The sequence below is a fragment of the Panthera leo genome, chromosome E1 (genome assembly GCF_018350215.1).
Source record: "Panthera leo isolate Ple1 chromosome E1, P.leo_Ple1_pat1.1, whole genome shotgun sequence".
Lineage (NCBI taxonomy): Eukaryota > Metazoa > Chordata > Mammalia > Carnivora > Felidae > Panthera > Panthera leo.
In genome coordinates, this window is record NC_056692.1 from 43,132,504 (window position 1) to 43,159,655 (window position 27,152).

The 27,152-nt window shown below is 48.9% G+C and overlaps 2 protein-coding genes and 1 long non-coding RNA gene across 6 annotated transcripts in view; 1 reads left to right on the plus strand and 2 right to left on the minus strand.

Annotated features, from left to right (window-relative positions):
- PLEKHM1 (pleckstrin homology and RUN domain containing M1) overlaps positions 1-1,982 on the minus strand; it is a 172,605-nt gene extending 170,623 nt beyond the window's left edge. For all 4 annotated transcript variants that reach the window (XM_042917410.1, XM_042917409.1, XM_042917411.1 and 1 more), the window contains exon 1: positions 1,911-1,982. The gene's annotated coding sequence lies outside the window, so the exon portion shown is untranslated. The remainder of the gene's footprint in view (positions 1-1,910) is intronic.
- Positions 742-13,394, plus strand: LOC122207340. The gene is made up of 5 exons (XR_006196773.1): positions 742-1,341; positions 1,864-3,566; positions 11,524-11,967; positions 12,989-13,182; positions 13,303-13,394. It is a non-coding gene; the product is annotated as an uncharacterized LOC122207340 (long non-coding RNA).
- Positions 13,395-16,766: 3,372 nt separating this feature from the next.
- Positions 16,767-27,152, minus strand: part of LOC122207336 (leucine-rich repeat-containing protein 37A-like) — a 151,580-nt gene continuing 141,194 nt past the window's right edge. The window contains exons 37-44 of the mRNA XM_042917438.1: positions 26,244-26,521; positions 25,776-25,976; positions 23,621-24,688; positions 23,134-23,238; positions 18,896-18,945; positions 17,301-17,355; positions 17,079-17,221; positions 16,767-16,977 (exon numbers count right to left, since the gene is read on the minus strand). Of these exons, the coding sequence (XP_042773372.1) occupies positions 16,875-16,977; positions 17,079-17,221; positions 17,301-17,355; positions 18,896-18,945; positions 23,134-23,238; positions 23,621-24,688; positions 25,776-25,976; positions 26,244-26,521 (2,003 nt within the window). The 3' untranslated portion in view covers positions 16,767-16,874. The remainder of the gene's footprint in view (positions 16,978-17,078; positions 17,222-17,300; positions 17,356-18,895; positions 18,946-23,133; positions 23,239-23,620; positions 24,689-25,775; positions 25,977-26,243; positions 26,522-27,152) is intronic.

A 27,152-nucleotide genomic window follows, 5' to 3' on the forward strand; every position in this document is an offset into this window, starting at 1 on the left:
CTTCTGGAAGAGGCGGGTGTGAGCTAGGGCTAAGGGGTGGCTGGGGAGGGGGCAGGGAAGTCTTGGGAGGAGGGCTCTCCAGCTGGGGGCCCAGGTGGCGGGATGCAAGGGAGCATCAGGGTTGAGTCTGGCAGGAAAGGTTTACAGGCGAACAGTGAGGCATGGGGAACGGCAGGGTGGCCCTAAATGATGAAAGACGCTCTGATTCAAGCCCTGGCCTCTGGATCCGGCAGAGGGTGAACAGGACCCAGCGCCGACCTTCCTAAGTAAGGACATGCAAAGGCAGATAGGTGTGTGGAGGACGGCCCCCACGAAACCAGCTCTGGTCAGCGCACAACAGACTGACAGGAGGAACACTAGCCCCTGGCCACAGCCCATCAGACTGTCTCTCCCTCCACCACTTTCCCAGCTCCTACCCACTGGGAATCCTCAGGACCCTTCGCTGGAGACCAGCTCCATGCTCTGGCCACCAGGGCACCGGGAGAAGGGGACATACTATAGAGTCGGTCCTGAAACCGTGCCTGATCCTAGAGGCTGGGTTTCTTCAAGGCTACCCTACGCAGCCCTGCAGGCCAAGTTCAGGCTCGCTGGCTTTGAGACCCTGGCATCCAATCCCCTCTGGCAATTCCGGGGGCCTGCCCTTCTAGACAGAGCCTCAAGCCCTAAAACTGCCCTTCCCTCAGCCGGCCTCAAGGCTTGGGCCTCAGCAATCTGAAGAGGAAGACCATTGAGGCCTCATCAACTAATTCACTGAATATAATATTCACTGGAGGGAGGGAGGCTTATCATTAAGTGGGTGCTCTGGCCAAGTCAGGGTCTGCTGAAAAAACAAAGTAAACTGACACTGAGGTCAGAGCAGGGCCAGACAAGAGACAACTGTGACCTAAAACAGTGTCAGGAACGTCACAAAAGGACAACAGTGCAGAGAAACCTAGAAGAATTGCCACTTGACAATTCACAAAACAGAACTGAGACGTGGGGGTCAGGCCAAAGTTCCGGGCACATCTTTCCTTGCAGGAAGCCAAAGCTCCCTACATAGGCCTGTCGGTTCTAGAACGCCTCAGGAAGGCAGGAAATGGCTCAGAGGCAGGACCACGACCATCTACGATGTGAGATCTCTGGGCTCTGGGTCTCCTGACTGCTAGGTCAGCACTCCAGCAGGCTCCTTGGGTGAGCCAGACCCCCATCTACCATGCTATGGGACTGGTTTCACTTTCTATCTTCAGAGCTGTCTTCACTGACACCAAGAAGCAAACGAAAGAGGGGTGGGTCTTCAGGAGACCCAGAATAAAGAGAGCAAGTAGAGAGTTCAAACATCCCTGATACAGTGGAGCAGAAAAGGTGAGTGCCGTGTGCCTTTAGGAAACTCTGAAGTCACCCTTCGTCTACCTCTGCCCCTCTGTATTGGTTCACTCTGGCACAGGATCTCATTCTCTATCCTCATTTAATTCTTAAAACAATCCTGTGAGAGAAGGATGAGTATCCCTCATTCACAGAAGAGAAAACTGAGGCTCAGTAGAAACATGCCTCAGGTGAGGGACAGAATTTTCTCATTCCAAGCTCTGTGCCTTTCGTCAGTTCATACTGTCCCAGGTCCTTGGTTCAAAGAGTTTCAGGCAAACTTATTATTCACAGACTCTTCAGAAGCTCCACCTTATCAAAGAAGGCCTAACACTGACAAGAAACAATCTTGCCCATCAGATCTGTGGCCCCAACTAGCTGACCACAGGTCCTTTCCGTGGCAGCCAGGTTTCCGAGCTGTCCCTCCTCAAATGTTCCAACACACAGGAAGGAATCGTTGGGGTTGATTCTCTTCGTGATACTGCCTGGCCTTCTATAAACATCCAATTTCACTTCCTCCAGAGACTAAGGAAGAACGAAAAGAGGAGAAGGACTCAGATGAGACTTACATTAGAAGAAGAAATGGATAACCTGGCTTCACCACTTTCGAAACACTCCGTTCATCAGTAAACAGCAACCTCTTCTTCTTAGAGACTTCCCCGCCATCCGCGACAGCCTCGTCTCTACGGCCTGACTCCGATCCTGCACCTGGCTATGCACGACAACAGGCCGGTGTTTAAGCCCTCCAGCTGCTGTACCAGGTGATGAGTCAGGGTTTTCAGCTGGAAACAAATGACAAAGTTATCTTCTGATTCAGAAAGACAGCTGATACTTCAGACATGTGAGTGCTGAGTAAACAGCACCTCCTTCTACCTGAAGAAAGTTGGATTTCTAGACAAGAGCCCTGTGGGGGGTGGGATGGGTGTGGGGGGGGGTGGGTAGGGCGACAAAGCAACTGAATATCAGCTGGAGGGCAAGCAACTTCTAGCTCGTGATTCCCAGTCCAAAGGCTAGTGGGTGAGGCCAGAAATGTGAGGTCTAGGAACACTGGGTATCTTTCTTTCCTCCCTCCCTCCTTCCATCCAACAACACCCATCTCTCCCATATTCTTGTCCCAGATCCCTTAAGATTCTGGCAAGGACCAAACTCTGAGTGAATGAAAGCAGGACCTTTGCCTGACTCATTCACCCATTGTCTTTCTAATGCTTCAAACAGTGCACGGCACACAGTGGTGCTCACAAAATACTTGCTGAATGAACAGATGAGTAAAATAAAAAGGCTCAGACCGTTTCAGACTGTAAGAAGTTGAGGTATACAACTTCTCAGTGGTGGGGTCACTGCGGAACTCCTTCCATTACACCAAGCTGCCAACAGGCTGAAACCCTTCAGAGATCACACCTTAACGGAAGGGGATATTGAAGGTAAAAGGACATCCGATTCTCAAAGGCGTGAGACTATAAATGCAAGCAAAGACAAGGGGTCTTCTTTGGGGTCCTTTACAATGGCTGTCAAATGGCCAATCCTTTGGAGTTTGGTCACCAGAACTTAGAGGGGATGTGCACCCCCAAATCCCAGGAGATTATAAATGTTAACCATGGAGCCTGGGTGCCTCAAGAATGTCTAGCTACTCTGAGATAACTTGACTCTCTGTGTTCATGGGTAATCAAAATGGTCAAAACTCAATGATCCAGCACCTGCAAAAAGAGGAAGCAATTCAACAGCCTCCACGGAGGCCTCGGCGTCCCCAGGATCCACTCATCTCTACTCTTCACAACATGCAACGTCACCTCTGGCACATTCGGTAGCGGGACTAATCTACAACCAGTTCTGGCCAGGAGGAGCACTGGGTGAGGGTCCTTTCTGAGCGGCAGGGCAATACACATGGACATGATTCTGTGACCACAGCCAACCCCACACAGTGGAACCGCTTGAGTTTCTCCAGATCATCACCCAAAAGGAAGTGATAAGCTTCCACTGCCCCAGCTGAATGAGTAGCTCCCTCACCTTCCAGGTATTTGGATGATACCTATCATTCCAGCAGCCAACGCGAGTAATGTAATATGGATGCCAGGAATACAATCCTTAAGGACAGGTACAGGGGGCCTGACATCCAGGAAAAGCACTTGACCCACGGGAGAAGGATCTCTACTCCTCCACACTTACTTACCATCTGAGGCCCTGCCTCAATTGAGGTGTTCGGCAAGTGCCTGGCTCTGAGAAAGCAGGTGGGGTTGGCAGGGGACTGCACTAGGTTCTCAGATCAAATGGGGACCACATCAAGGGAAGAATGGGCACAGAGCTGGGATGAAGAGTTGAAATGGGGATAGGAAGACGTCAATCTAACAAGATTGGGTAGGGGTGGTGGGAACTAGGGCAGCAAGAGTTGGGGGGTGGTTTAGCAAAGACTCAGGAATGAAGTGTCCTCAGGCTGGCTGGGGATGGAAAGAAAGTATGTGGTGGGCTTGGAAGTTAGGGGTTGAGTGGGTGAGGACAAGAAGATACATACAAGACTTGAGATAGGGCTGAGATCAGAGTTATCAAGAAGAGGGCGGTAAGCGCAATAGGGCATCTACTGTAGTGGTAGGTATTAAATGAGTGGGGGGAGGTGGGTGTTTTGGCTGAGCAGACCTTGGGGGGCTGAGCAGAGGGGCTGGGATAAGAAAGCTGAGCCTGAAAGGGGGTAAGCCAGAAAGACGGGGAGGGGGAGGGGGGGCTCGAGGAGGTTTGCGTGGAGCACTGGGATTGCCAAAGGGGTTGAGGGGTGAGAAGGAGATGCGTTAGAGGGAGGCGGAGGGAAGTGGCTGTCCTAGGGGTTGGAAGTGGGCTACCGTGGGGTCGAGTGTGGCTGCACTTACGCAAGACCAGTGGTGAAGGGGTGAGGGTAAGGGCTGGGCTCGGGTCACGGGTGGAGAAGAGGAAGGGGACGGGTCGGTCAGCACTGGCTGTTTGGGCTGAAGGCTCGGGTCCGAGTGGGGTAGGGTGCGGGGCTCAGGCCGGGAAGGGAAAAGGCTCTGAAGCAGGACAGTTTCAAAGCAACCAAGGGTTTGCGATCACGGACAGGGCTGGTGACCCATCGCCCGTTCTCGTCTCGGCCCCGCCGTCCCCTCCTCACCCTCCTCGCCCTCTGACCCCTAACTCACCAGAGGGAGCGGGGAGGGGGCGCGGGGCACTCCTGGCCACTGCAGCCCCTAAGCCTCAGACCAGGCGCTGCGGCCTCCCGGCCAGGGACAACAGGAAACGGCGCTCGCGGCGCCTGACGCCATCACGTTGGTTCGGCGTCCGGCCCCGCCCCCGGACCGCGGAGCCAAGCGCAGGGCCGGCGGAGCCTCGGGGCGGGGCCAGCGCTCAGGAAAGCCCAAGTTCCCAGCCCCAGAGCAGGTGAGTGATCTGGGAGGCTGGGGACTCTGCGACCCGAGATGCGCACGGAGAGGCGAGGCCACCAGGCTAGCCCACCAGTGTCGGGCGGAACGTGTCCTACTGCCCGCCCCCAGCAGTGTCTGCGTCTCGCTAGATCCCGGCCGCCTTCTGGGTTCACGACCTTGCCTGGGCACAGCACTATCTACCGTTGAGGCTGTCTGTTGGCCTCCTGCCCGGAAGGTTCCCACTTGTAAAATCGGAACAATAACGTCTACCCTAGTTTTGCCTCCCTGAGGGCATCAGTGCAGTTGGTGCTTCCCGCCTGGTGGTTCTCAGGAAAAGCATACAGGTTTTGATCACCCCTATCACCAAGGGAGCACCTTTAGGTACCCGTCAGCCCCCAGGCATGAAGCTTAAGGTTCTGGTTATTCTCATCTAGCCAGGAAGTTGTTTGTTTCCTTTACTTGGTAGAGTTGACATTTCTCTTTCACATGGACTCAGAACAAAAGGTCAAGAGTGTGTGTTGGTGGGGGTGGGGACAGATGTCTTGTGCTTTGGACACTTCATACCTGCAGGCTTAGGTCAAGTGGGATCTGAGGGCCTGAGTGTGGGGTGAGTACTGGGGTGGAGAGGTACTGCTACCTGCAGGTCCAGGGGGACTTTGGGGGTGTCTACAGGGCTGGTCTGGGAACGGGACAGTTCTTGGAAGAAAGCTCCACTGATCTGGGCCAGGCTCTCCATCAGCCTTTCTGGGAAGGGGAGAAGAAGGGGTCCCAGTGCCTGTTTCCATTTATAAAACCAGCTGTTGGAGATGTGGCACCTGAGTGTGTGCGGGCTGCCTCTTCAATAATTCTCTCTCTAGGAGCGAGAACCACCTCTCCTCGATTTTAGACTAGATGAATCTGAGTACATTTAGTATGGTTAACAGTTGAACAGAAAGTTAGAAATAAGGACACGGAGGGATGCCTGGGTGGCTTGGTCGGTTAAGTGTCTGACTTCGGCTCAGGTCACAATCTCACAGTTGTGAGTTCCAGCCCTGCATTGGGCTCTGCGCTGACCGTGCAGAGCCTGCTTGGGATTCTCTCTCTCTCTCTCTCTCTCTCTCTCTCTCTCTCTCTGCCCCTCCCTCGCTTGTGCTCTCCCTCTCCAAAGTAAATAAACGTTAAAGATAAATAAATAAGGACACAGAAGCAAAGCATTATCTTAGCGTTAAACAACTTGGAAAGTAAGGAATTTACTGGGAAATCCAGTTTCCTGGGCAAAAGGATAGTGTTTCTGGTTATAATTATAGCACATCAAGAGCATCAGTGTCTTGATACAAGCATGCCCTCCCCCAGATGGAGCCAGCAACATTCCTCAGTTCTTCCAATGAATTTTTGCGCAGCCGCTGTCTGCAAAAGCTGTGGGAACCCCGCATGGTAATCTCTTATCTATCTTTTCAGGAGCCCCTGTCTCCTGGTCTTCTCTTACTTCTCAGGCCTCTCGGCCCCTCTGCAAAGTCTACGGGCTTGTCCTCCTCTCTCCATCTTACTCTGGCGCACATTTCCACCATTCGTGGGCCACGAGTCCACCAGGTAATCTGAGGCCGGAAAAAAAAATCTCCCATTACCCTGTTATTTGAGCAATAATAAAGGTACGTGCAAAGTGCCATGGTGCCAGAGAAGAGGCCTTGAAGGTTATCCTGGCGGAAGCAACTTTTATCTGAGCCTTCCGGGTGGACACAGGAAAGGGCAATGCCTGCGAAGAGACTGGTAGAGAAACGGCCGGTGGGTAGGAATGCAGACTGAGCTCAGGGGAGGGTGCACGGAGAGGTGGAGAGGAAGCTAGGAAGTAAGGCTAGAGTAAGGGGAGGGGGCTTAGAATGGAAGGGGGAGATAAAGACAGATTGGGCAATGGGGAAAGGGAGGAGGCACAGACACAGCTGGAGGCCAGTGCAGGAAGGGCTCAGACGCTCACAAAGGCACTGGTCTGTCAGATTTCAAGCACTACGCATAGTCATTCAAAGCCAGGCAGGAGGACTGCAGGCATCTGAATTTCTCGGGGGTCTAAGGTGTAGATTCCTGAACCCCGCCCCTGCCCTGGAGAGTCACTCTGGGATGAGGTCCAAGTATTTAGCCTTGACCCAAACCTTTTCTGTCTCTTGCCCTACCACCCGTGGATCTGAAGGGTGAGAAAATGTGAGAATCTCTCCTTAACCTAGGAGCTGAAGGGCAAGGCATTTAACAGGTGTGGAAAATAGAGGCTCCTATTTGCCAGATAGGAATTTTGATTTATCCTTAGCAACCACCCTGAAGGTAAGCACCATTGTTATCCCCATGGCATAGATGATAAAACAGGCTTAAGAGAGGTTAAGGAACTTGGGGGCCCAAGGCCATACAACTCATAATTACTACAGGTGGGATCCTCACCCAGCTCTGATTCTAGCTGGAGAACTAGCATAATTCAGTGGCCCAGCAAGCGGGCTTTGGAGCCGGGAATGCTTAGGTTTGAATACCGGCTCTACCCCATACTGTTTTCTAGGCCTTCCCTAAGACAGCGCAGGGCCCAGCACAACCCAGCAAGTGTGGGCCTGAGACCACTGCCACAGTCAGTGGTTTTCATAGGCCCCTCGAGATGGCACCAGAGATAGAAACTTCTAAGTTTGATTGGTGGTTAGAAAAGAGAAGTAAATCACAACACGCTGAGGCCCCTCCGCCTCAGGCAGAGGGGCCAGAGTGTGTGACTTCCGGGAAGTTCCCCAAACTATCTGAGCCTCAGTTCCTCATCTGTAAATTGGGGAAAATATCAGTTGCCATGAGGATTAAATAAGATAATATCCTCAGGACGGTTTCTGGTCTGAAGTAAGCACTTGAGGATAACTAGCTATATTATTATTATTATTATTATTATTATTGTTACAGTTTTGGCTAATTCGTACCTACCCAGTTCAGTCAGATCTCCGTTTTCTAACTGGTCTTTGAGCACTGGAGTGAGAGCCTCTCTTGTTTGAACCCCAGATGTATGCTTACTTGGTCTCTGACCGAAATCATCTAAGCAGAACTAATGCCACCATTTCTTTTGAAACCGGAATAGGTAATGTTCTCATGGCTTCTGTTGCAGGAAGCTGGTTCTTCCCACTCTCTTTAAAAAATGGATTTAAAGGGTTCGTAAAAATTATGTGTCAATTCTATCTCAATAAAGTTGGACACAAATACAGCTTTGAGGTGCCGTTGACAAAAGAATGGACTCTTTAAGCCTCCCAAATGTTATCACACATAGTTTACAGTTCAAATAGTACGAAATGAAGTGGTGAGGAAACAGAATGACCCGCAGCAGCTTCTTGCCTCGACCATCCCCACCCTCCTGGGCCAGCTCGCCAGTCCTCGGTCCTCCTTACCTCTCGCTGGATCTTCTGGTGCTTATCTCCACCTATCTTGTGTTTCTAGCTCTTAATTCTTCCATTTAAAAGAGTTTTTTAATTTTTTTTTTTTTTTTGAAAGAGAGAGAAGGAGAGAGAGAATCCCAAGCAGGCTCTGCGCTGTCAACACAAAGTCCGATGCGGGGCTCGAACCCACGAACCGTGAAATCGTGACCTGAGCTGACGTCAGACGCTCAACCGACTGAGCCACCCAGGTGCTCTGATTCATCCATTTTAGACACTATCTGTGGACTTCCTAGCAACACAGGCAAGGAGTTAGGTCTTTAACACCCCCCCACCCATTCCATTCTTGGGGTTTAGTTTTGTCACTCTTGCCCCATGATTGATAGTGGTTGCAGAATTGTGACTAGGTAAGCATTGTTCACCGCAGAGCTTGCTCATGTAGTCCGATGGCACTCGTTTCTGTCCCCTGACCCCCCGGGGTTTAAATTCTTCTCCTTCTCTTTCTGTGCTGCCCGCCACGATCACTCCTCCACTCCGCTCCAGTGCTCTGGCATGACAGTTAGTGCCGTTTCCCTCGGCTACCTCCTTGACCTGTCATACGCTGCTGTCCTGGAACCTTCCTTCGCTGCTTCCTGGGCTGGGGTTTTCCTGGCTCCCTTCTCTTCTTGCTTTCTTTACTCTCTCTCTTAATCTGCAGTTAAGAATCCCTTTCTAATATTAAAAAATAGAATGGTCTTCGGACCTGCTCGTGATCGTAGGGATCCTTTCGATATCTATTAATTGGGACAAAAAATACAGAAAGACCAAAAGTTACTATGAAGGCACTCCTGCTCTTAAGTGAATTTGTGTTTTACTCACAATAGCATCTATGAACGTGTGAAAGCCTGTTCAAAGTTTAGGCTTAGGGTTAGTTCAATCTAGCCTCAATGTCTGGTCTTCCATTTGTCACCTCGCCCCCTCAACTTGCCGTGAGACAACCCCCTCTCTTGACTTTCTATTCAGTTCCTGTGCCCTAGCAGAGACTTAAGTACTGGTGTAAGGCCCACCTTGCAGGTGCACGCTGACCATGGCTGGCCAATCAGGGTCTCCTCCTGCCAGATACAGGGTCCAAGCAGACCAATCAGAGGCTTTTTGAAGACTGGCTTTCCTTTATGAGGCTTGCTCAACCTCAGTGGAGAGTTGGAGTTACTAACGACTATCTTTGCAGTCTTGGGGCATCCATCCTGAAGCCTGAAGCCGTCATGGAGGAAAGCACAACTGAGGGATAGTTGGGGAGAGAATGACGTTTGAGCGCTAGATGCGGCCAGCTTGAAGATCTTAGGCTTCCCGGTTATGTGAGCCGATACACCGTATGACATTTTTGGCTTAAGCATATTTTAGTTGGATTTCTTTCACTGGGAGCATAAAGAGCGGCGACTGATATCCTGTCTTTGTGAACTTGGGCAGGTTATACAAGCGGTGCGTACAGACTTGGACCGTGACAACGCAGCTCCCACTAGGTCCCCTATGGCTGCCCTGTTATCAGCCTGAGCCTGAGACAGCTTGACATTGAATAGCCCGTTTTAGGGACTGGAGGAAACGACTTACCATGAGTCACTGCCCTAAAATATGCTTTCTACCCACATGCCCGGTGCCTGGAATTCTGTGGTGATGGTGGCATTCCTCAGGGTTAACCATGGCTCTCTTCAAACGGTTCTCCTTTGGAGTGTGAAGTCTGCGATATTTAACTTGTGGAAGTCCTTTCTTCTGGAGGTCCCTCTGGCAGGCAGTGGATCCAGGATGCGGTGTAGACAGACCTCGGTACACATCTCAGTTCCCAATGGCACAGTCCCTTTGCAGCTTTGCGGGCAAACCCCTAGCACTGTGTGCTGACCTTTAGGAGGTCAGTCTGTATCACATAAGGAATCCTACGCAGAGAGTGAAGAAATGGTCTCAGATTCACCCAGTAATCTCCCTGAGTCAGCCCTGAGGGCAGGGCCTGGCCCTAGGCGTTGGGAAGAGGAAGGAGATGTGATTCTTGTCTTGTCAGGGCTCCTGACCTAATAGAGAACTGCGGTTGAGTCTTCACATGGACGGACGCTGTCTTTCACTCTGCGCCATTCGTAGGTGACGCCTAGAAGAGCAGGGCCACCGTGTTGTAGCCTCTGACCCAGGACTCTGTCACATTCTGGGAGAGAGAATTATGGGCCCTCCCCGCATCCCCGCTCCTGCTGTGTCTCCTCGTGGCCACAGTGTACTTTCCCATCCCCTGGCTTGGGGCTTGGGGCTGGTTCCGTGCTTAGGCTCGAAGAGGCCCGATGGCTCTTTTGCTTGCTCTCTTACGCTTCTCTTGGGTAGCCGCTGCCTCTTCAGCCTGGGTCCCGGCAGCAACACAGGGAGAAAAGACCAGCAGTGAGAAGCAGCGCCGATCCAGCCAGCAGGGCATTAAAGTACAGCGGTAACGGCCAACCTGTGAGAATCGGTTTCCCAGCCTCCTCTGAGTTTTGAGGATGGTCTATTAGCACTGTTGTGGCAAAAGATAACAGATACATGGATTCCCTCCGTTATCAGGTTACGTACAGGTTCAGCTGCTGCAGTAGAGACCCAACACAACAGTGGTTAAGTGATTTTTTTTAATTCTTTTTTTTTAATCCTTTTTTTCGGGGGGCGGGGGGGAGAGTGCAAGCGGGGGAGGGGCAGAGAGAGTGGGGCAGAGGATCCAAAGCGGGCTCTGTGCTGACAGGCTGACAGCACAGAACCCGATGTGGGACTCAAACTCACGAACCCCGAGATCGTGACCTGAGCTGAAGTTGGATGCTTAACCGACTGAGCCACCCAGGCGCCCTTTAATTCCTTTGTTTTTAAATGTTTATTTATTTTTGAGACAGAGACAGAGATTGAGTGGGGGAAGGGCAGAGGGAGACACAAAGTCTGAAGCGGGCTCCAGGCTCTGAGCCGTCCGCACAGAGCCCGATGTGGGGCTTGAACCCACGAACGGTGAGATCCTGACCTGAGCCGAAGTCGGACACCTAACCGACTGAGCCACCCAGGCGCCCCAACAGTGGGTTAAATTAAAAAACAGCTTCTTGGGGGCACCCGGGTGGCTCAGTCGGTCAGGTGTCTGACTTTGGCTCAGGTCACGATCTTGCCGTTCATGGGTTCGAGCCCCACGTCGGGATGTGTGCGGACGGCTCAGAGCCTGGAGCCTGCTTCACGTTCTGTGTCTCCCTCTCTCTCTGCCCCTCCCCTGCTCATGCTCTGTCTCTGTCTCTCAAAAATAAGTAAACATTGAAAAGAAATTTTTTTAAGAAGCAGCTTCTTGATCTCTCATATGATAATCCGGTTAAGTACTGGATCTGGGGCTGGTTCGGTGGCTCTTATGTCAGGGAGCCAGGCTCCTTCTGTTTTCCTGCTCTACCACCCTGGGGTGTAGCCCTCATCCAGACGAGGCCTTTGTACCGTTGAAATCTTCATTTCCTCCACAGTGTGGCGCCAGACCGCTCTCTGCCGCTGCCCTGGAAACACACGCAGCCTAAGCACCATTCCTGCCTCTGCTCTGGGCCTCGGGACTTTTCTTCTTCTTGAATGAGTGTGCTCCCGCCCCCCAGCTGGTGCTCCACGCCATCCCCCAGGTCTCAACAACATACCCCCACCAGGACCACAGGAGCCAGAGCTGGTCGTGCCTGGTGGTCCTCAGGACTGAGAGGCCCTGACCTCCGTGGGGGCAGGAGCCGGCCAGCATGACCACCATGCTGGAGTCCCGACGGGACTCCCAGGTTAAGAATCCAGTTGAGCCTCCTGGTCATCCTCAATCTGCTCTGCCCTTCGTCTCCCACCCCCAAATCCCTGCCGACCTCCAGCCCTGAAGAAGCCGGAGAACCTCTGCTTCCCCCACCTCCCCGTCCGCCTTGTCCTACTTCAGTCGTTTGGTGAGCATAAAAAGGCCTGTCAAAGTGGTCCCTCTGTTTGGGGGATGGGCTCAGGAGGGGTGGGCATGTGGGTTCGGAGGGTGACAGATTCTTTCTCCAAATGCTCGCCAGGCTCCTCCGAGCCCTCTTCTTGATTCGACCTTGCTTGGCCTGTGAAGGCGAACAAACACGGACGTGGTTGCTGGCAGCTCGTGGCCGCATCCCTAGTAGGACCCTAGCCTCCCTTAAAGTGCCTGCCTGCAAAACTCCTGGCTGTCTAAAGGATTGGCTGCTGAGTCCAGCCAATGCCTGAAGATCGGGCCCCTGTCTCCCAGCTTCTGTGAGAGGGCAGGAGCTTAACTTTGAGAAGTGTCAGCAAAGCCAGATGGGTCTCATATGGGCCAGCGTCGCCTTCCTGCTTTTTGTCATCTTTCACTTCTGATCATAGAGCCCCCCACTCATTCCCTTCCCTAGTCCCTCATTCTCCCTGTGAAATACCCCATCACCTCTGTAATAATCCCAGTCGGGTGCCTGCTCACGATGAACCCTTTCCCCTACGGCACTGCAATACTATGTTACTGACTGAAATCTGTCTGGATTACTTTAAGTAGTGTCTGCTTTTGTTTGTTTTCATCAGGGGAGGTGTGCAGGATCAGCCTTTTAATTTTTTTATTTTTAATATTTATTTTTGAGAGAGAGGCAGGGTGCAAGCAGGGGGGTGGGGGAGGGGCAGAGAGCGAGGAAGACACAGACTCCAAAGCGGGCTCCAGGCTCCGCGCTGTCAGCACAGAGCCCGACGTGGGGCTCAAACCCAAGAACCGTGAGATCATGACCTGAGCCGAAGTCGGTCGCTCAACTGACTGAACCACCCAGGTGCCCCAACAGCCTTTGAAATTAAATTATTTTCAGGATCAGCTTTTTAAGTAAGCATCCCAGGGATGTTTGCGTATAGAGGTCCAAAGGCTGTATTTTGAGAAATCATGTTTCCCTGTGGAGATCTTTTCTCTGGCAGCCCTTTTGAATGGGGGCTATGTTTTCTCAGATACTGCATTGCCAATAGTCCATCCAGCTTTAATTCCAGTGAGAACGTTCCAGAGATGAAACTAAGAATCAACGCCAGGCGCTTCTCCAGTCACCTCTGGGGTTGAGTGTATGTCGTCAGCATCTAGCGCCTCACCTGCTGCCCAGCTAGAATGACACCTTTCAGGGTTTCTGACTTAGGAACACGACCACCAGGTTACTCCACGTGGACACCACCCCCCTTTTACAAAGCCTTTGAACACCCACCCATCAGGAGGGGTTTGCTGGATGATGTTGGTTGGCTCTTGACACCCATTTCTAGCCCCTTCTTTGCAGGTCCTGGAAACCCACGAACCATCGTTGACAGATTCCCTCGACAGCAGAATTGTGCCAATAAAGCGTACCTGTGTGAAATTTGGAAGGCGGAGGTGGAAGGAGGTGGAAGCCATGCTTTTCTCCTCTGTAGCAGCAGACATGCGGGCCGAATGTTGGAGTCCATACTCCCCACCAGTCAGGCTTGGGGCCATGGGGCTGTAGTGACCCCGGCAGCGGCTTCCCGAAGTTTCCTGACCGAGTGGCAGCAGCAGCTTTGAATCTATGGAGAGCAACTGTGGTAAAGTAACCTGAGAGCTAGTGGTGCGATTCCCCCCTGGCCCTGACCTTCACCACCGCGAGCCCCACCAGTGGTGAGCACCAATTGCTTGTATGACCTTTGTGTGTGTGTGTGTGTTTGAAATATCTAGAATGGTTTGTTTTCCTGGCTATGGTAGTTTTAAAATATGTTCACAAAACTGAGGGTTGATGGGGGGTGGGAGGGAGGGGAGGGTTGGGGATGGGTATTGCGCCTGGGTGGCTCAGTTGGTTGAGCGTCTGACTTTGGCTCAGGTCATGGTCTCACCATTCATGGCTTCGGGCCCCGCATTGGGCTCTGTGCTGACAGCTCAGAGCCTGGAGCCTGCTTCAGATTCTGTGTCTCCCTCTCTCTCTTGTTCTCTCTTCAAAATAAACATTAAAAAAGATGTTTTTTGAGGAATAAATGTTTATTGTTGTTTTTAAAAAATTTTTTTAAATGTTTATTTTGGAGAGAGAAAGAGACAGAGACATAGAGTGCGAGTGGAGGGGTGGCAGAGAGGGTCATAATCTCGTGGTTGGTTCATGGGTTCGAGACCCGCATCGGGCTCTGTGCTGACAGCTCAGAGCCTGGAGCCTGCTTCATATTCTGTGTCTCCCTCTCTCTCTGCCCGCATGCTCTGTCTCTCTCTCTCCCTCTCTCTCAAAAATAAACATTAAAAAAATTAAAAGAAATACGGCAAGGTAGCATTTGAGACTGATAAGTATTGTGCAAATTTGAGGTCGTGTTATAGAAACAACATTTTCTAAGCTTCACTTTATGAACCACATTTGAGCTAATGGAAATATTCCCAAATAGGAGAATGGAGTTGCCTGGAATCCCGGCCCACACTTCGGGAAGCCCAACTATGCACAGATGGGTCTTCTTGGTTTCTCGTCAGCTCTGTCTCTGTGTCCACCTCTCTTCTTCAAAAAGTCACCACCGGCCCCCGCTCCACCCAGCTCATGAAGGAGTTTGAGCTGGCATGAGGAGTTTCTGCCCTTGTGACCTAAGAGTGACTAAAGGGCCTAGTACTGCGCCTGGCTCAAAGCAGGTGCTCAACAAACAGTAGCGGCCACCATCCTCATCGTTATAATTATTGATTCTTTGATGGTAACCATGGCTTAGACGTCTCTGTACCCCTGCACCCTGCAGCAGGGCAGTATAACCGTCAGCAGGCTTTGGAGTTAACAGGCCTGGATTAAACCCCTACCTGGCAGTTTTGGATTTGCGGCCTTGGGCACCTGAACAGGGTACCTACATCCTTTAAGCCCTGTCCCCTTATCTGCCAGATGGGGATAATAAAGTATGTTTTCACGGACTGTTGGGCTAAATTAAGACTGCAAAACACCCAACCCAGGCCTTGACACCAAGTAAGCAAATAGTAAACTAGGTGCTGCTGCCGCTTCCGATTACTGTTACTCTCTAGTCTTGTGCTTTCAACACAGTTATTTGTTGGCTCACTGAAGTCACCACACAGAGACAGACACTTGGTGGCCGTTCTCACTAAAACGCTGGGGGAACGGGAGCAGGCACCAGGAGAACAGGTGTCCTTGCCCAGCAGCAGCAAACTAATAAAGCCGAAGAGGCACTGATGGGCCAATCACCCCGCTTGGAACCGTTCCTACCAACCCTGCCAAACCTGCTGGGCTGTGCCCCAGTCCTACTGTCCCCTCGGGGGACTCTGTTGGTGGCCAGCGGTTGGTGCCATATTCCATCACCTATCGCTAAGCCACCAGCATTTATTTGGGGGCATTTAAAGAGATTGTCAGGGGCGCCTGGGCGGCTCAGTCGGTTAAGCATCCGACTCTTGACTTCAGCTCAGGCTGTGATCTCACGGTCGTAAGATCGAGTCCCTCGCATCGGGTTCCACACTGAGCACACAGCCCGCTTGGGACTCTTTCTCTCCCTCTCTCTCTGCCCCTCCCCCCTTGCTCTCTTTCAAAATAAACAGACATTAAGAAAAGAGATTATCAAACCTTGTTAATTCAGGATTTCTTTTATTCACTACTGTATTTTGACTCTGACGTCCTTTTTCTAAAACCTGTCATTCATGTACTCAGAAAGCATAGATGACTTCATTATTTTTAATGTTTATCTATTTTTGAGAGACAGTGTGTGAGCTGGGGGGAGGGACAGAGAGAAAGGGAGACAGAGGATCTGAAGTGGGCTCTGTGCTGACAGCAGAGAGCCCAATGCAGGGCTCAAACTCCCACACCATGAGGTCACGACCTGAGCCAAAGTCGGATGCTCACTGGACTGAGCCACCCAGGCACCCCGACTCCTCCCAACATCCTAAATGTGACTGGTTAACGCCCTCCTCTGCAGAAGTGGAGGGATGTTTGCGTCTTCTGCACGTTGTGCTGCATTATCTCTTGGAATCGTGCAGCCCTGATCTGAGCTGGGTAGGAAAGCAGTGGTAGGTGTGGTGCTGGGCTGAACTGGAGAGAGCCCAGCCGCACGCATCCGACCCTCAGTGGGGTCAGCAGAGGCTAGTGGGGTACAGGTGAACAGTAAGTGCCCCCACCAATAAGTTTTCTGAAATAAAGGCCTGAGCAGGGCAGTCCTGGGTAATTACTGCTCTCACACATTCTTTACTCTAACCCTCCAGCATCTCCCTGCTAGCTCTCTGAGGGTGGGGACTTTTTTTTTTTTTTTTAAAGAAAACAAACAAAAAAACCCAATGGGAATTATCTACTAGCTTGTAAGGTTGAGGAACACCCTACTTCCAACTACACATTTTGTGTCTGAGTTTGAGCTCTTGGGAAGAAAGACAGGCCTCAGCCCTACAGTGGAGGTCGGCTCAGCGATCCAAATATTCTGGCAACCCCAAAGACCTCACAGAGGGGCCAGAGAGAGATGATCCTCTATGGGCAGGGGGTCAAGCGCGTTGTGAATAACTGGTATTTGGTGAGCCAGGGGAGAGAGCACCAGAATAGGCTGTTAATTAACTTAATAGTCTAAGCCCCTTGAAGATACGTTTTCCAGTTTCCAGAGACTGACCGTATCAGGGAAATGACGGAAAGATGCCCCGTTCACCCTACTTTGCCCATACTGTGTCTTGTGGAAATACTGGCTACCACGAGGGACTCTGGCTTCAGTCCTGCTTCTCTCGCCTGTGGCCCCTGTTGTCTGTAGATAAATATTTAACCGTTTACGTTTTAATTCCTTACCACGTGGCTAGAATTGGTTATGGATTTATACATTTTAATATGAGAAAAACAAGTATTTTATAAGCAATGCTGAGAAGCCAGTATCGGAAAGTAAACTTTGTAGGTGGCCTGAGGCAGGACGGCGTTCACTCTGTGACAATCTCACATGCTGTCTCACTCTCGTCACCCAGCTCTTCAGTAGTGGAATCTGTGGTCCGAGTCTTCTCTGCTGTGGCTTTGCCAGCCTCCCTGGGAAAAGGAGAAGAATGCCAAGGCTTTGACTCTCGAAAGGAACAATTCAACTCTTCATAATTTCCTCGTTTTAGAGAAAATCTTCCCCAATCACGTACCCTAGTTCCATCTTGAAAATCTCATCTTCATCAGAAGAATCCTTGTCGTGTAGCTTCTGTGCCATGTTTTTCTTGCGTGTGGCATTGAGGGGTCTGTACATGTCCCTAAGCCAAAGTGGCCGCCTTCTCCAGAAAAAGCCCTCCTAGAAAACAGAAAGGACAACGTTAGGTCTGTTTCCCCTGCCTTCTCCAGCCACGGTACTTTATCCTCCTCAGATTTACCTGATTGTCACTTTCCTCTGAGCATCTCTTACGCAGCAGAGATCCAAAGAAGCCCCTTGAAGGAAACACACACACACAGACAATTAGTGATTCGTACCATTTTCCATGCCTCTCACAATGTATTTCTCCAGTCTTATTAGCAAGCAAAATCAACACAGACCTGGGATCTCAGAAATAATTCCATACATGCTGGGCTTTCAGAATTTTCCTGTGTCTGTCCATAATGGCCCCACAGTGTCCCTGGGAGACCTTTGTATGTAACTTGACATGAAGTATAGGCAGGATTTTCACCCTGCTCACCTTCTGGCCCTTGGCCAAGTGCCCTTGTGCAGTCAACAAACTGGGTGACCACACGGCAGAAGCACCTAACTCTCTCCAGAAGCATTTTACATCAGTCCCCGCCAGGCTTAGCCTCACAGGCATCATTTGCTGGCGGGTGGGGAGGTGTTTCTATTTTCCTAGCTGCTTTACCTTACAAGATGAATCGCACCGAGTGAATGCCTGAGTCCAACCAGCAGTTATCTAGCTCACTGACTTTCACACTGCAGGCAGATGAGTGAGTGAGTCGTGAAATCACCTGAAAACACACGGCTAGTGCTAAAACACAAAATACTCTTTTTGAATACAAATGGAATAGGGGGTACCTGGGTGGCTCAGTCAGGTGAGCAGCCCAAGTCTCGATTTTGCCTCAAGTGATGATCTCACAGATTGTGACATCGAGCCCTGTGTCTGGCTCTGTGCTGATAGTGTAGAACCTGCTTGGGATTCTCTCTCTCTCTCTCTCTCTCTCTCTCTGCTCCACCCTCCCCCCCAAATAAATAATAAACTTAAAAAAAACAGAACAGAAAGAATCAGAGTGTATGGTAAGTTTGTTTTAGAAGGTACTTATGTCTATACGGTATGTGTGCACTGAGTTGTGACATAAAATGCAGTTCACAGCCCAAGAACAGTGTAGTCAGAGACGTGCCCAACTGGAAAGGAACCATCTTCTTTCTGGTTCTAGTGGTACTAGTGATACAACCGTCCGGCAAGATATCTTCCTTTTCTCCTTCTCCATCTCATTATTATAAAAGGAAGAGATAAATGATTATCTAAGGTCTCTCCCAGTTCAAATTCTATTGGGTCTGGATAAAGGGAATGGAGAGCGGGGCCTCGAAAACCAGAAGGAGGAAGAAGGAAGTTTTCCCCCTACTTTACGGGAGGGACTCATGTATTCTACCTTCCATCATGCTTGAAGACTAGCCCCTTCACCCCACGACTTTTGGCCCTCCCTATCCCTTCTCCAGAGCCTCTGAGAAGGTCTGTGGCCAGGCCTGATGCCCACCGCCAGCGGGAACGGGTCTGAACATTTCCACCCCCGTCCCCCCACGATCTTTCTTTAAAGGTCTAGTGAGCAGGTGCTCTGTGCCAGTCCCATTCTAACTCGGGTTTGGCTGGGCAGCTAACTTTGCTGGATCCAGGCAAAGCATTAGGCCAAATATGTATTCTTTCTGCCTTTGGTGATTTCCTGGCTGTAAAACAAGGGGATTGAAATAGATGAGTTTGAAAATCTAGTTCTAAAATTCTACTTTAACGATTGCCAGACTAATATTTACCTTGAGCTTCCTTCTTTACCTTCCTTGGCTGCTGTTCTATGAGAATAAATCTGTTTTGGAAGAAAACATGATCACAGTTACCCATCACAATAACCACTCCCTCCACATCTTTATTCATTCCTTTGCATTTTAGGTCTTATCTACCCAGTGAGATGATAACTTTTCCTAGGACAGGAATTTGTTGAATAGTCCTTTGACTCTTCAATAACACCTAACTCGCGTGCAGCTGGTAATACATTTTACTGACTGCCTCAGATAACATTCAACAGGTAATTCCTAATAAAAATTCTTGGGAGGAGGAAAAGAAAAGTGTCTACCAGAAACCTAAACAGCAGCACTGTTTTAAAATCAAGGACAAGAGTAGGATGTCTGTTATCACTGCTGCTATTCATTGGTGTTGAGGAGGTCCTAACTGATGCACTGGGGAAAAATGGAGTCGTGGAAAGGAAGAACTAAGACATATTTGCATATGAAATTACAGACAAACTAAAAGGCCCAAGAGAATCAACTAAAATTTTGTTGGAAGAAACATGAGAATTCAGCAAGATGGCTAGATATATATAAAATCAAGAGATCAACATGTAAACCTCAATGACTTTCCTATGTTCCATAAATAATTAATCAAAAGACGGAAGAATTATCCCATTTACAATTATCAATAAAAAGGCATAAAGTACCTAGGAATAAACTTAGCAAAGAATGGGTAAGACCTATGAGATGAAAACACTAAAGCTCTTCTGAAGGACATTAAGAAGAAACGAATACGTGATGTGAGACACTATTTTCCGAGAATAGTGTAAAGATGTCAGTTCCCTTCAAATTAACCTACAAATTCGGGGCAATCCCATTCAAATCCCAAGACAGTTTTTCAAACAAAAACTGGCCAGCTGACATTTGGTAGAGAAAATGTGCAAGCATAGCTACAAAATGGATGAAGAAGAAGATCACAGAGCAGACGTTAAAATACGTTCTTACAGAGCAACTGCAGTTAAGTATGTAGCGTGATACTGATACAGGAAAAGAAAACCAGGTTGATAGAATAGAGTCCAGATAACACTAGTATTTTGGATCCATGAAGAAAGAATGAACCATTCAATAAAAGATTTTAAAGTAACTGGATCTTTATGCAAGGGAAAAAAGTTAGATCCCCTACCTCGACCGTACCAAAACACCAGACAGATTCCATACAGATTAAAAATAAATAAATCACAACAAATATTATAAGAGTACAGAAGAAAATATCAGAGACTATTTTTATACCATGAGGCGAAAAGGCCTTGTTAACGAGGCCCATGTCCCATGAGCCATGAGGCAGATATGGTGACGGACTGTCCACACCCCCTGTTCATCGTAGTCCTTGCCCCCTTGATCCCCTGGATTGTTTGTCCTCTTCCTGTTGATTTATAAAACTCTCTTCATATGAAATATATTAATCCTTTCAAGGGCTTTCACTGAATTTCAATGTTTCAAATATTTGTCAGTGTTTTTATCGTGAAGGAGACGGAACAGTGGGATAGGAGCACAGGCTGACTGCAGGCACAGCTGGGTTCTGCTTTGGGTTTTGCCACAGGGGCCTTAAGCTGATCCCCTTCTATGTAGGAAAGAAGGATGGTGATATCATCCTCACAGGACTGTGGGGATTAAATCAGATGTCTGGTTTATTCCAAGCAGAAATCAGACAAGACGATCAAATCTATCAAATGTTTCTGCATGTGGTATCAGGTCACAAAGCTTTTTCTCACCACAAGATTATAAAAGTATTGATTCTGTTTTCTTCTAGCACTTTGATGGGTTCCTGTTTCTCTTTTTTTACATGTACTGAAATATGTTTTTTTAAGGTGAGAAATAGGGATCTGTTGTTATTTTCCTCCCAAATAATTAAGCAGTTGTTCTATTACCATTTATTTATTTTCTTCCACTGATTTGAATACTAAAAGGTAACATTTCAATGTTTATTTATTTATTTTTGAGAGCGACAGAGAGAGAGAGTAAGAGTGAGAGAGGGGCAAAGAGAGAGAGACACACACACAGAATCCAGAGCAGGCTCCAGGTTCTGAGCTGTCAGCACAGAGCCCAACACAGGGCTCGAACTCCTGAACCATGAAATTATGACCTGAGCCAAAGTAGGACGCTTAACCAACTGAGCCACCCAGGCGCCTCTAAAAGGTAACATTTTAAAAGTCCTAGTCACCCACGGATCTGTCTATTGCTGGACTCTGTAGGCTACTTCACATAAATATTACGTTGCATTATTCCTCATTGTGAAATTGACACAATGCCTCATCTCTTCCTTTGAACATCATTATTGTCCACTACAGGAAAAAAACTGCATGGTCTCTGACCTCAAAAAGTGTATCATCTAAGTAGGGAGAGGAAATAATGAAACCACATAAAAAAAATATAAACACAAGGTTAAACCACATAGGAATTTAAAACAGCAATAGGAGTTTATAGAACTTCCCAAAAGCAAAAGGCTGCAGGCCACCTCAAGATGCAGAGTACTGACTGGACAATGGCCAATGATTTCTCTTCCCAGAGGTCATGGTAAGTTGACCCCACGCTAGTTCCTAGGCTCTTAGGCTGAGAAATCAGACTCTGATCTCATCAAGAGAGAACGCACTTCTTTCTGCATGGAGGCAATATCACCTTACCAATGTCACAGGATTGATCAAAATCAGAATGTCAGGTCATGACTTGACAATAAGGAAAACATCCATTCCACCCATTCCACAGATAGGGCATCTGTGTCCACATGATTGGGACTCCTGTCTCCTGTGGAGACAGGCCTCTGTGGCACACTGAAGTATAATCAGAAGGCTATTTGGTGAGAAGAGAAGTGGAAGAAAAGTAATTAGCTGAATCCAGTGTTTCATGGAAAGGACGGAGGTAGCTAGATCCATCCATCTGCCCCGCGGGCACAGCCCGGCTGGTGGGCCTGACTCTCATCTGCTGCCTGAGGTGCCATCTCTACTCTTAGGCAAGGCTAGGTGGGCACTGCCCATGTTGGTCTCTTCCTCACCATTTCTATGCTTTTACTACTGACCAACCCTCCAGAAGACAGACATGTTTCTCCTTAGCAGTTAATACATCCAGTCAGGTTTTACTCAAGTCTGATAGACCAGGAAGCCTTACATATCTCTGCTCTGATCCATGACCCTGATATTTCTCTCTTGAGGAGCTGCCTTTTAACAAACTGTTTAGCATATTTTTGTTATCAGGGGAGGGGAATGCGTCACTGCAGACCCTAAGAAATGGTGACAATCTCACAGAAGGACTAGGTCCAGGAGTATTACAGTATTCGGGGAAGGCTTTGTGAAGAAAGATGAACTCGAGTTGGCTTTTGAAGGCTCACGGGACTTCCACCAGCAGAGTGAAATAAAGGAATTTCAAGTGGGCAAAGTCACCAACAAAAGTAGGAATGGGCATGGTCTGACTAGGGGATGGTGAGGGGCTGCTTTGGCTGAAATGGAGGGTTGCCATGACAGATGGCAATATAGATATAGATATAGATATAGATATATATAGATAGATAGATATAGATATAGATATATAATAAGCATATGTATATTTGAATAAATATATTGAATATATATTCAATTCATACATAATTGAATAAAAGGTAAACAGGCAAGCTCCAGGAATAGGCAACTGTAATTATGACACGCTCTGAGTAGCCTGATGCAGGATTTTAGCTGCAGGGTTTTAACTGAACCTGTTTACACAATGCCTTGCGAAGTGGAGGAGAGAGCTGTAGGCACATCTAATTAATCAACAAGATGACACTTTTATCTCTAAGCCATGCCCTTTCTTCCAAGATGACTGATAGCTCCATGAGGGTGAAGACTATTTCTCTCTCATCATTTTAGCCAACGAGGAAAGAAATCAGTGGTAGTAGGAGGATGACTGGTGAGTGCATCGAATCGACATCATTTTTTTGAGTTGAAGAAATTTTACTATCATGTCAACTGTGGCCTTCTTAGACCTAATGTCTCAGAACAAGCTAATGGCTTGTTATCTTGGTTACAATCCACAGATGTCTCCCGGCAGTGGGGTTCCTTTTAAAATCCCTGGAATATACTTTGCAATAAAAGGACAAAGCATATCTCAGTCCTCCAGACTGAAGAGGGATATCACGTCGTGATAGGTGGGAAAGTGGCTTTGATTTTCAGTTTGTGGGTTCTGAATCTACTGTAAAGAAGGAATATAGTCTGGGAATCGGAATTAATTGTTGTCCTTACCTCAATGAGACAGAACACTATGATCAAAATCATCACTACTACAGTCACAGATATTGCCAAGATGAGTTTGTTGTTATAGCCATAGCCTGGAACTTCTTTTGTGAGCTAAAAAAAAGGGAAAGAACAATTTTTTTAGAAAACAGAGATAGGATGAAAGTTAACTATTCTTTAACGACTCTAAAACCCCATTCTTTCCGATGAATCGCTTATAGGTTCTTAAGGAATATACCAAATCTAATGTGATATGTAATCTTAATCATTAGCATTTTCTTCAAGACTTGATGTATCTTGTATGTTAGGTCCTCTTTTTGTCTCCTCTGGGAACAGCGGCACTGTTTCCTAAATGAGCAAAGTGGCAGATCACTGCCTTAGCCAAAATTATGTGGCCAAGACAAGACCCGGACTAGGAGCCCCCGGTCCTTGTGCTTGGGTCCATGTCCTAAACCACCTAAATGTCGAGACCCCACATTTGGGGATTTATCCTCACCTCCCTTGACTCCTGCTCTCTCTGTTCACTCTGGACTTCTGTGCTCTCATTGATATAATTCTCATTTTTCCATAGGTCCGTATCCCACTCTGCCTTGGACACCTTTACTTCTTGCTGCTCGCTGAGAAGCTTCATCAGGAGGCCTGTTCTGGAGATGAGCTTGGCACAGGCCAGCTGCACCTGGGTCTCAGAGCAGTCCATTTTCAAAGTCCGGATAACATGAGAAATGAGCCTTCTCACATCATTGCTGGGGATGAGGGACTGTAGCTGCTGGTTTAACTGAATTTCAAACAGATCACCCGAGGACGAGAGCTTTGACACAGTGAAGCCTGTGGCTTTTGGGGGCAAGCCAGTGCCCGCATTGTGGTATTCCCGTTGTGTATCATTGGTTTGTTTAACGGTCGGCATAGAGTTGTCTGCAGTAACAGTAGAATTAGCAGTGGAAAGATTCTTACGGTCTGTGAATTCAGGGAGGGTTTGTTCTGGCATAGTAGTGTTTCCTGTAGAAATATTTTCTTCAGAAACATTTTGAGCAGTAGTGTTCTCTACAGTAGTGTTTTCTCTGTAAGTTCCTGAAGGAGCAAATAATTCTGGAAAAGGATTTTTCTGAGGACTCAGTTCTCCCGGAGATGAAAAATCCTCTCGTGAAGGGGAATTTATGAGGCTCCTGACTGCAGAGGATGGAGGCCTCTTTGCAAGCAGCTGTCTATTACTGAGTGAACTTTCCTTTCTGGACTTTCGATTCAGTTTGGCCTTGGGTGTTCTGTGGACCACACGGGAGCGACTTTTATGAAAGCGGTGTGTCTTTCTGGGGAGTGAGGCTGGTCTGAAAGCCTTCATATTTCTAACTCTAGCATTTGCATCTTCTAAAACAAAAATGGTGTACGTTAAGTCTTTTGATTCTTTTTTCACGTCAGGTGGGGATTTTGGAGCGGGGGTGGCAGAAGGCCTGCCCAAAGAGTATTGCTTCAGGAAAGAAGAGACCGCTGCCTTGTGCTCATCTACGAACGAAGGCTCTGTATTGAAGGAGCTTCCCACTGATTTGCTGGGCCTGTGCGCCACGGGAAGCTCCCCTGGGGATGGTCTCCTGAGCCTTCTTTCCTTGGGAGCGGGGGTGGCTGAGCCTTCTTTCCTTGGGAGCGGGGGTGGCAGAAGGCCTGTCCAAAAAGTATTGCTTCATGAGAGAAGAGACCGCTGCCTTGTGCTCATCTATGAACGAAGGCTCTGTATTGAAGGAGCTTCCCACTGATTTGCTGGGCCTGTGCGCCACGGGAAGCTCCCCTGGGGATGGTGTCCTGAGCCTTCTTTCCTTGGGAGCGGGGGTGGCAGAAGGCCTGTCCAAAAAGTATTGCTTCATGAGAGAAGAGACCGCTGCCTTGTGCTCATCTATGAACGAAGGCTCTGTATTGAAGGAGCTTCCCACTGATTTGCTGGGCCTGTGCGCCACGGGAAGCTCCCCTGGGGATGGTGTCCTGAGCCTTCTTTCCTTGGGAGCGGGGGTGGCAGAAGGCCTGTCCAAAAAGTATTGCTTCATGAGAGAAGAGACCGCTGCCTTGTGCTCATCTATGAACGAAGGCTCTGTATTGAAGGAGCTTCCCACTGATTTGCTGGGCCTGTGCGCCACGGGAAGCTCCCCTGGGGATGGTGTCCTGAGCCTTCTTTCCTTGGGAGCGGGGGTGGCAGAAGGCCTGTCCAAAAAGTATTGCTTCATGAGAGAAGAGACCGCTGCCTTGTGCTCATCTATGAACGAAGGCTCTGTATTGAAGGAGCTTCCCACTGATTTGCTGGGCCTGTGCGCCACGGGAAGCTCCCCTGGGGATGGTGTCCTGAGCCTTCTTTCCTTGGGAGCGGGGGTGGCAGAAGGCCTGTCCAAAAAGTATTGCTTCATGAGAGAAGAGACCGCTGCCTTGTGCTCATCTATGAACGAAGGCTCTGTATTGAAGGAGCTTCCCACTGATTTGCTGGGCCTGTGCGCCACGGGAAGCTCCCCTGGGGATGGTGTCCTGAGCCTTCTTTCCTTGGGAGCGGGGGTGGCAGAAGGCCTGTCCAAAAAGTATTGCTTCATGAGAGAAGAGACCGCTGCCTTGTGCTCATCTATGAACGAAGGCTCTGTATTGAAGGAGCTTCCCACTGATTTGCTGGGCCTGTGCGCCACGGGAAGCTCCCCTGGGGATGGTGTCCTGAGCCTTCTTTCCTTGGCCATGTTCTCCACAGATGGCTGGGCGCTCTGTTTCCTCTGGATGTTCTGACGTCTCAGTTCTTTTAAGTGCCTTTTCCGTATGCCCTTTGGGCCCTTGATGACCTTGTTCACTCTCAGGAACTTTTTCCCCACACTCTCAACCTCGTCTAGGCTCTTCTCCTGCGGTTGGGCAGTTTCCAATTTCTTTGGAAAGATTTGACGTTTAAACTTGGGACCTAAAAGGCTGGAATGTATAAGCATGGCCATTTTTTCTTTCTTTTTCACGTCATCAATTTTTTCCTGAATTTCTGCATCTAACAAATTTTCCAGAAAGTAGAGTTTTCTCAGTTTATCCTTGTAAGTTGAATTGTTGGATCCAGGTTTAAGAGAAGGGTCCCCTGTGTCGTTCATCGAGTGACCCACGGGCTTGTCTCCCTCTTGCACATTTGAAAACAGAAGTTTAATGAACGGTAACAGCGTCGATTCTACGTCTTCTAGATTGCCCTCCGAGAAATAAGGCAATATGTAATTCAGTGCACTAATGACATCACTTTCGTCATTGAAGTCTAGCTGCTCATTCATAAAGGCTGACAAACTGACACGATCTATGTCTGAGGACGCCTTCTCTGGCTCAATAGTCAGCTCCGTGCTGGCGCTCTTCTTTCGAGCTGTCAATACCTTCATGAATGATCCTTCTGCCTTCCTTAGGTATACTTCCTGATCTGTCGAAGAAGAAGAAGAGATGAGTTTTGATAATGAAAGACTGACAGCACAGCTCTTTGTCAATGCACAGTCATACGTCCCAGTCAAGCAAATTAAGAATCAGCAAATACTCGAGCGCCATTTAGAGAGGAGACGAACTCAAACTTGGACCCACGATTGGCAACAACAAAAGGACAAAAAGATGTGTTTTGAAAAAGTAGCTATTTCCTCAGAACATTCCACAGTGTGAATAAGTATATTTAGAGTTATTCCATTGGTCCCTAAGGGCCGATTGCCCAGGCCTCAAGAAAAGCCAAGGCCGGAAGATACTCGGCTAAACTGTGTGCAGCTCTAGTGCGACTCCTGGCATTCACATACCCCACCCTGTCCTGCTTCGGGGGCAGAGGGAGCGCGAGTCTTCCTCCTTCTACGTCTTCAGTGGGCTTGAGTTCTTGCTACCATCACATATGCCCGGGACAACACCCGTCACCAGCAGGTCCTCATCTGGACACGCCCTCTCCGCCCACCCACCAATTCTTTTGCTTGGTCCCTGCTCCCATATATCGCACCTCCCGTAACATAAGCTCTAGACAGAAAAAACTAAACACAAGACCCGCTAAGTCCACCCTGGTTCTTTGCTTAAATTTGGGC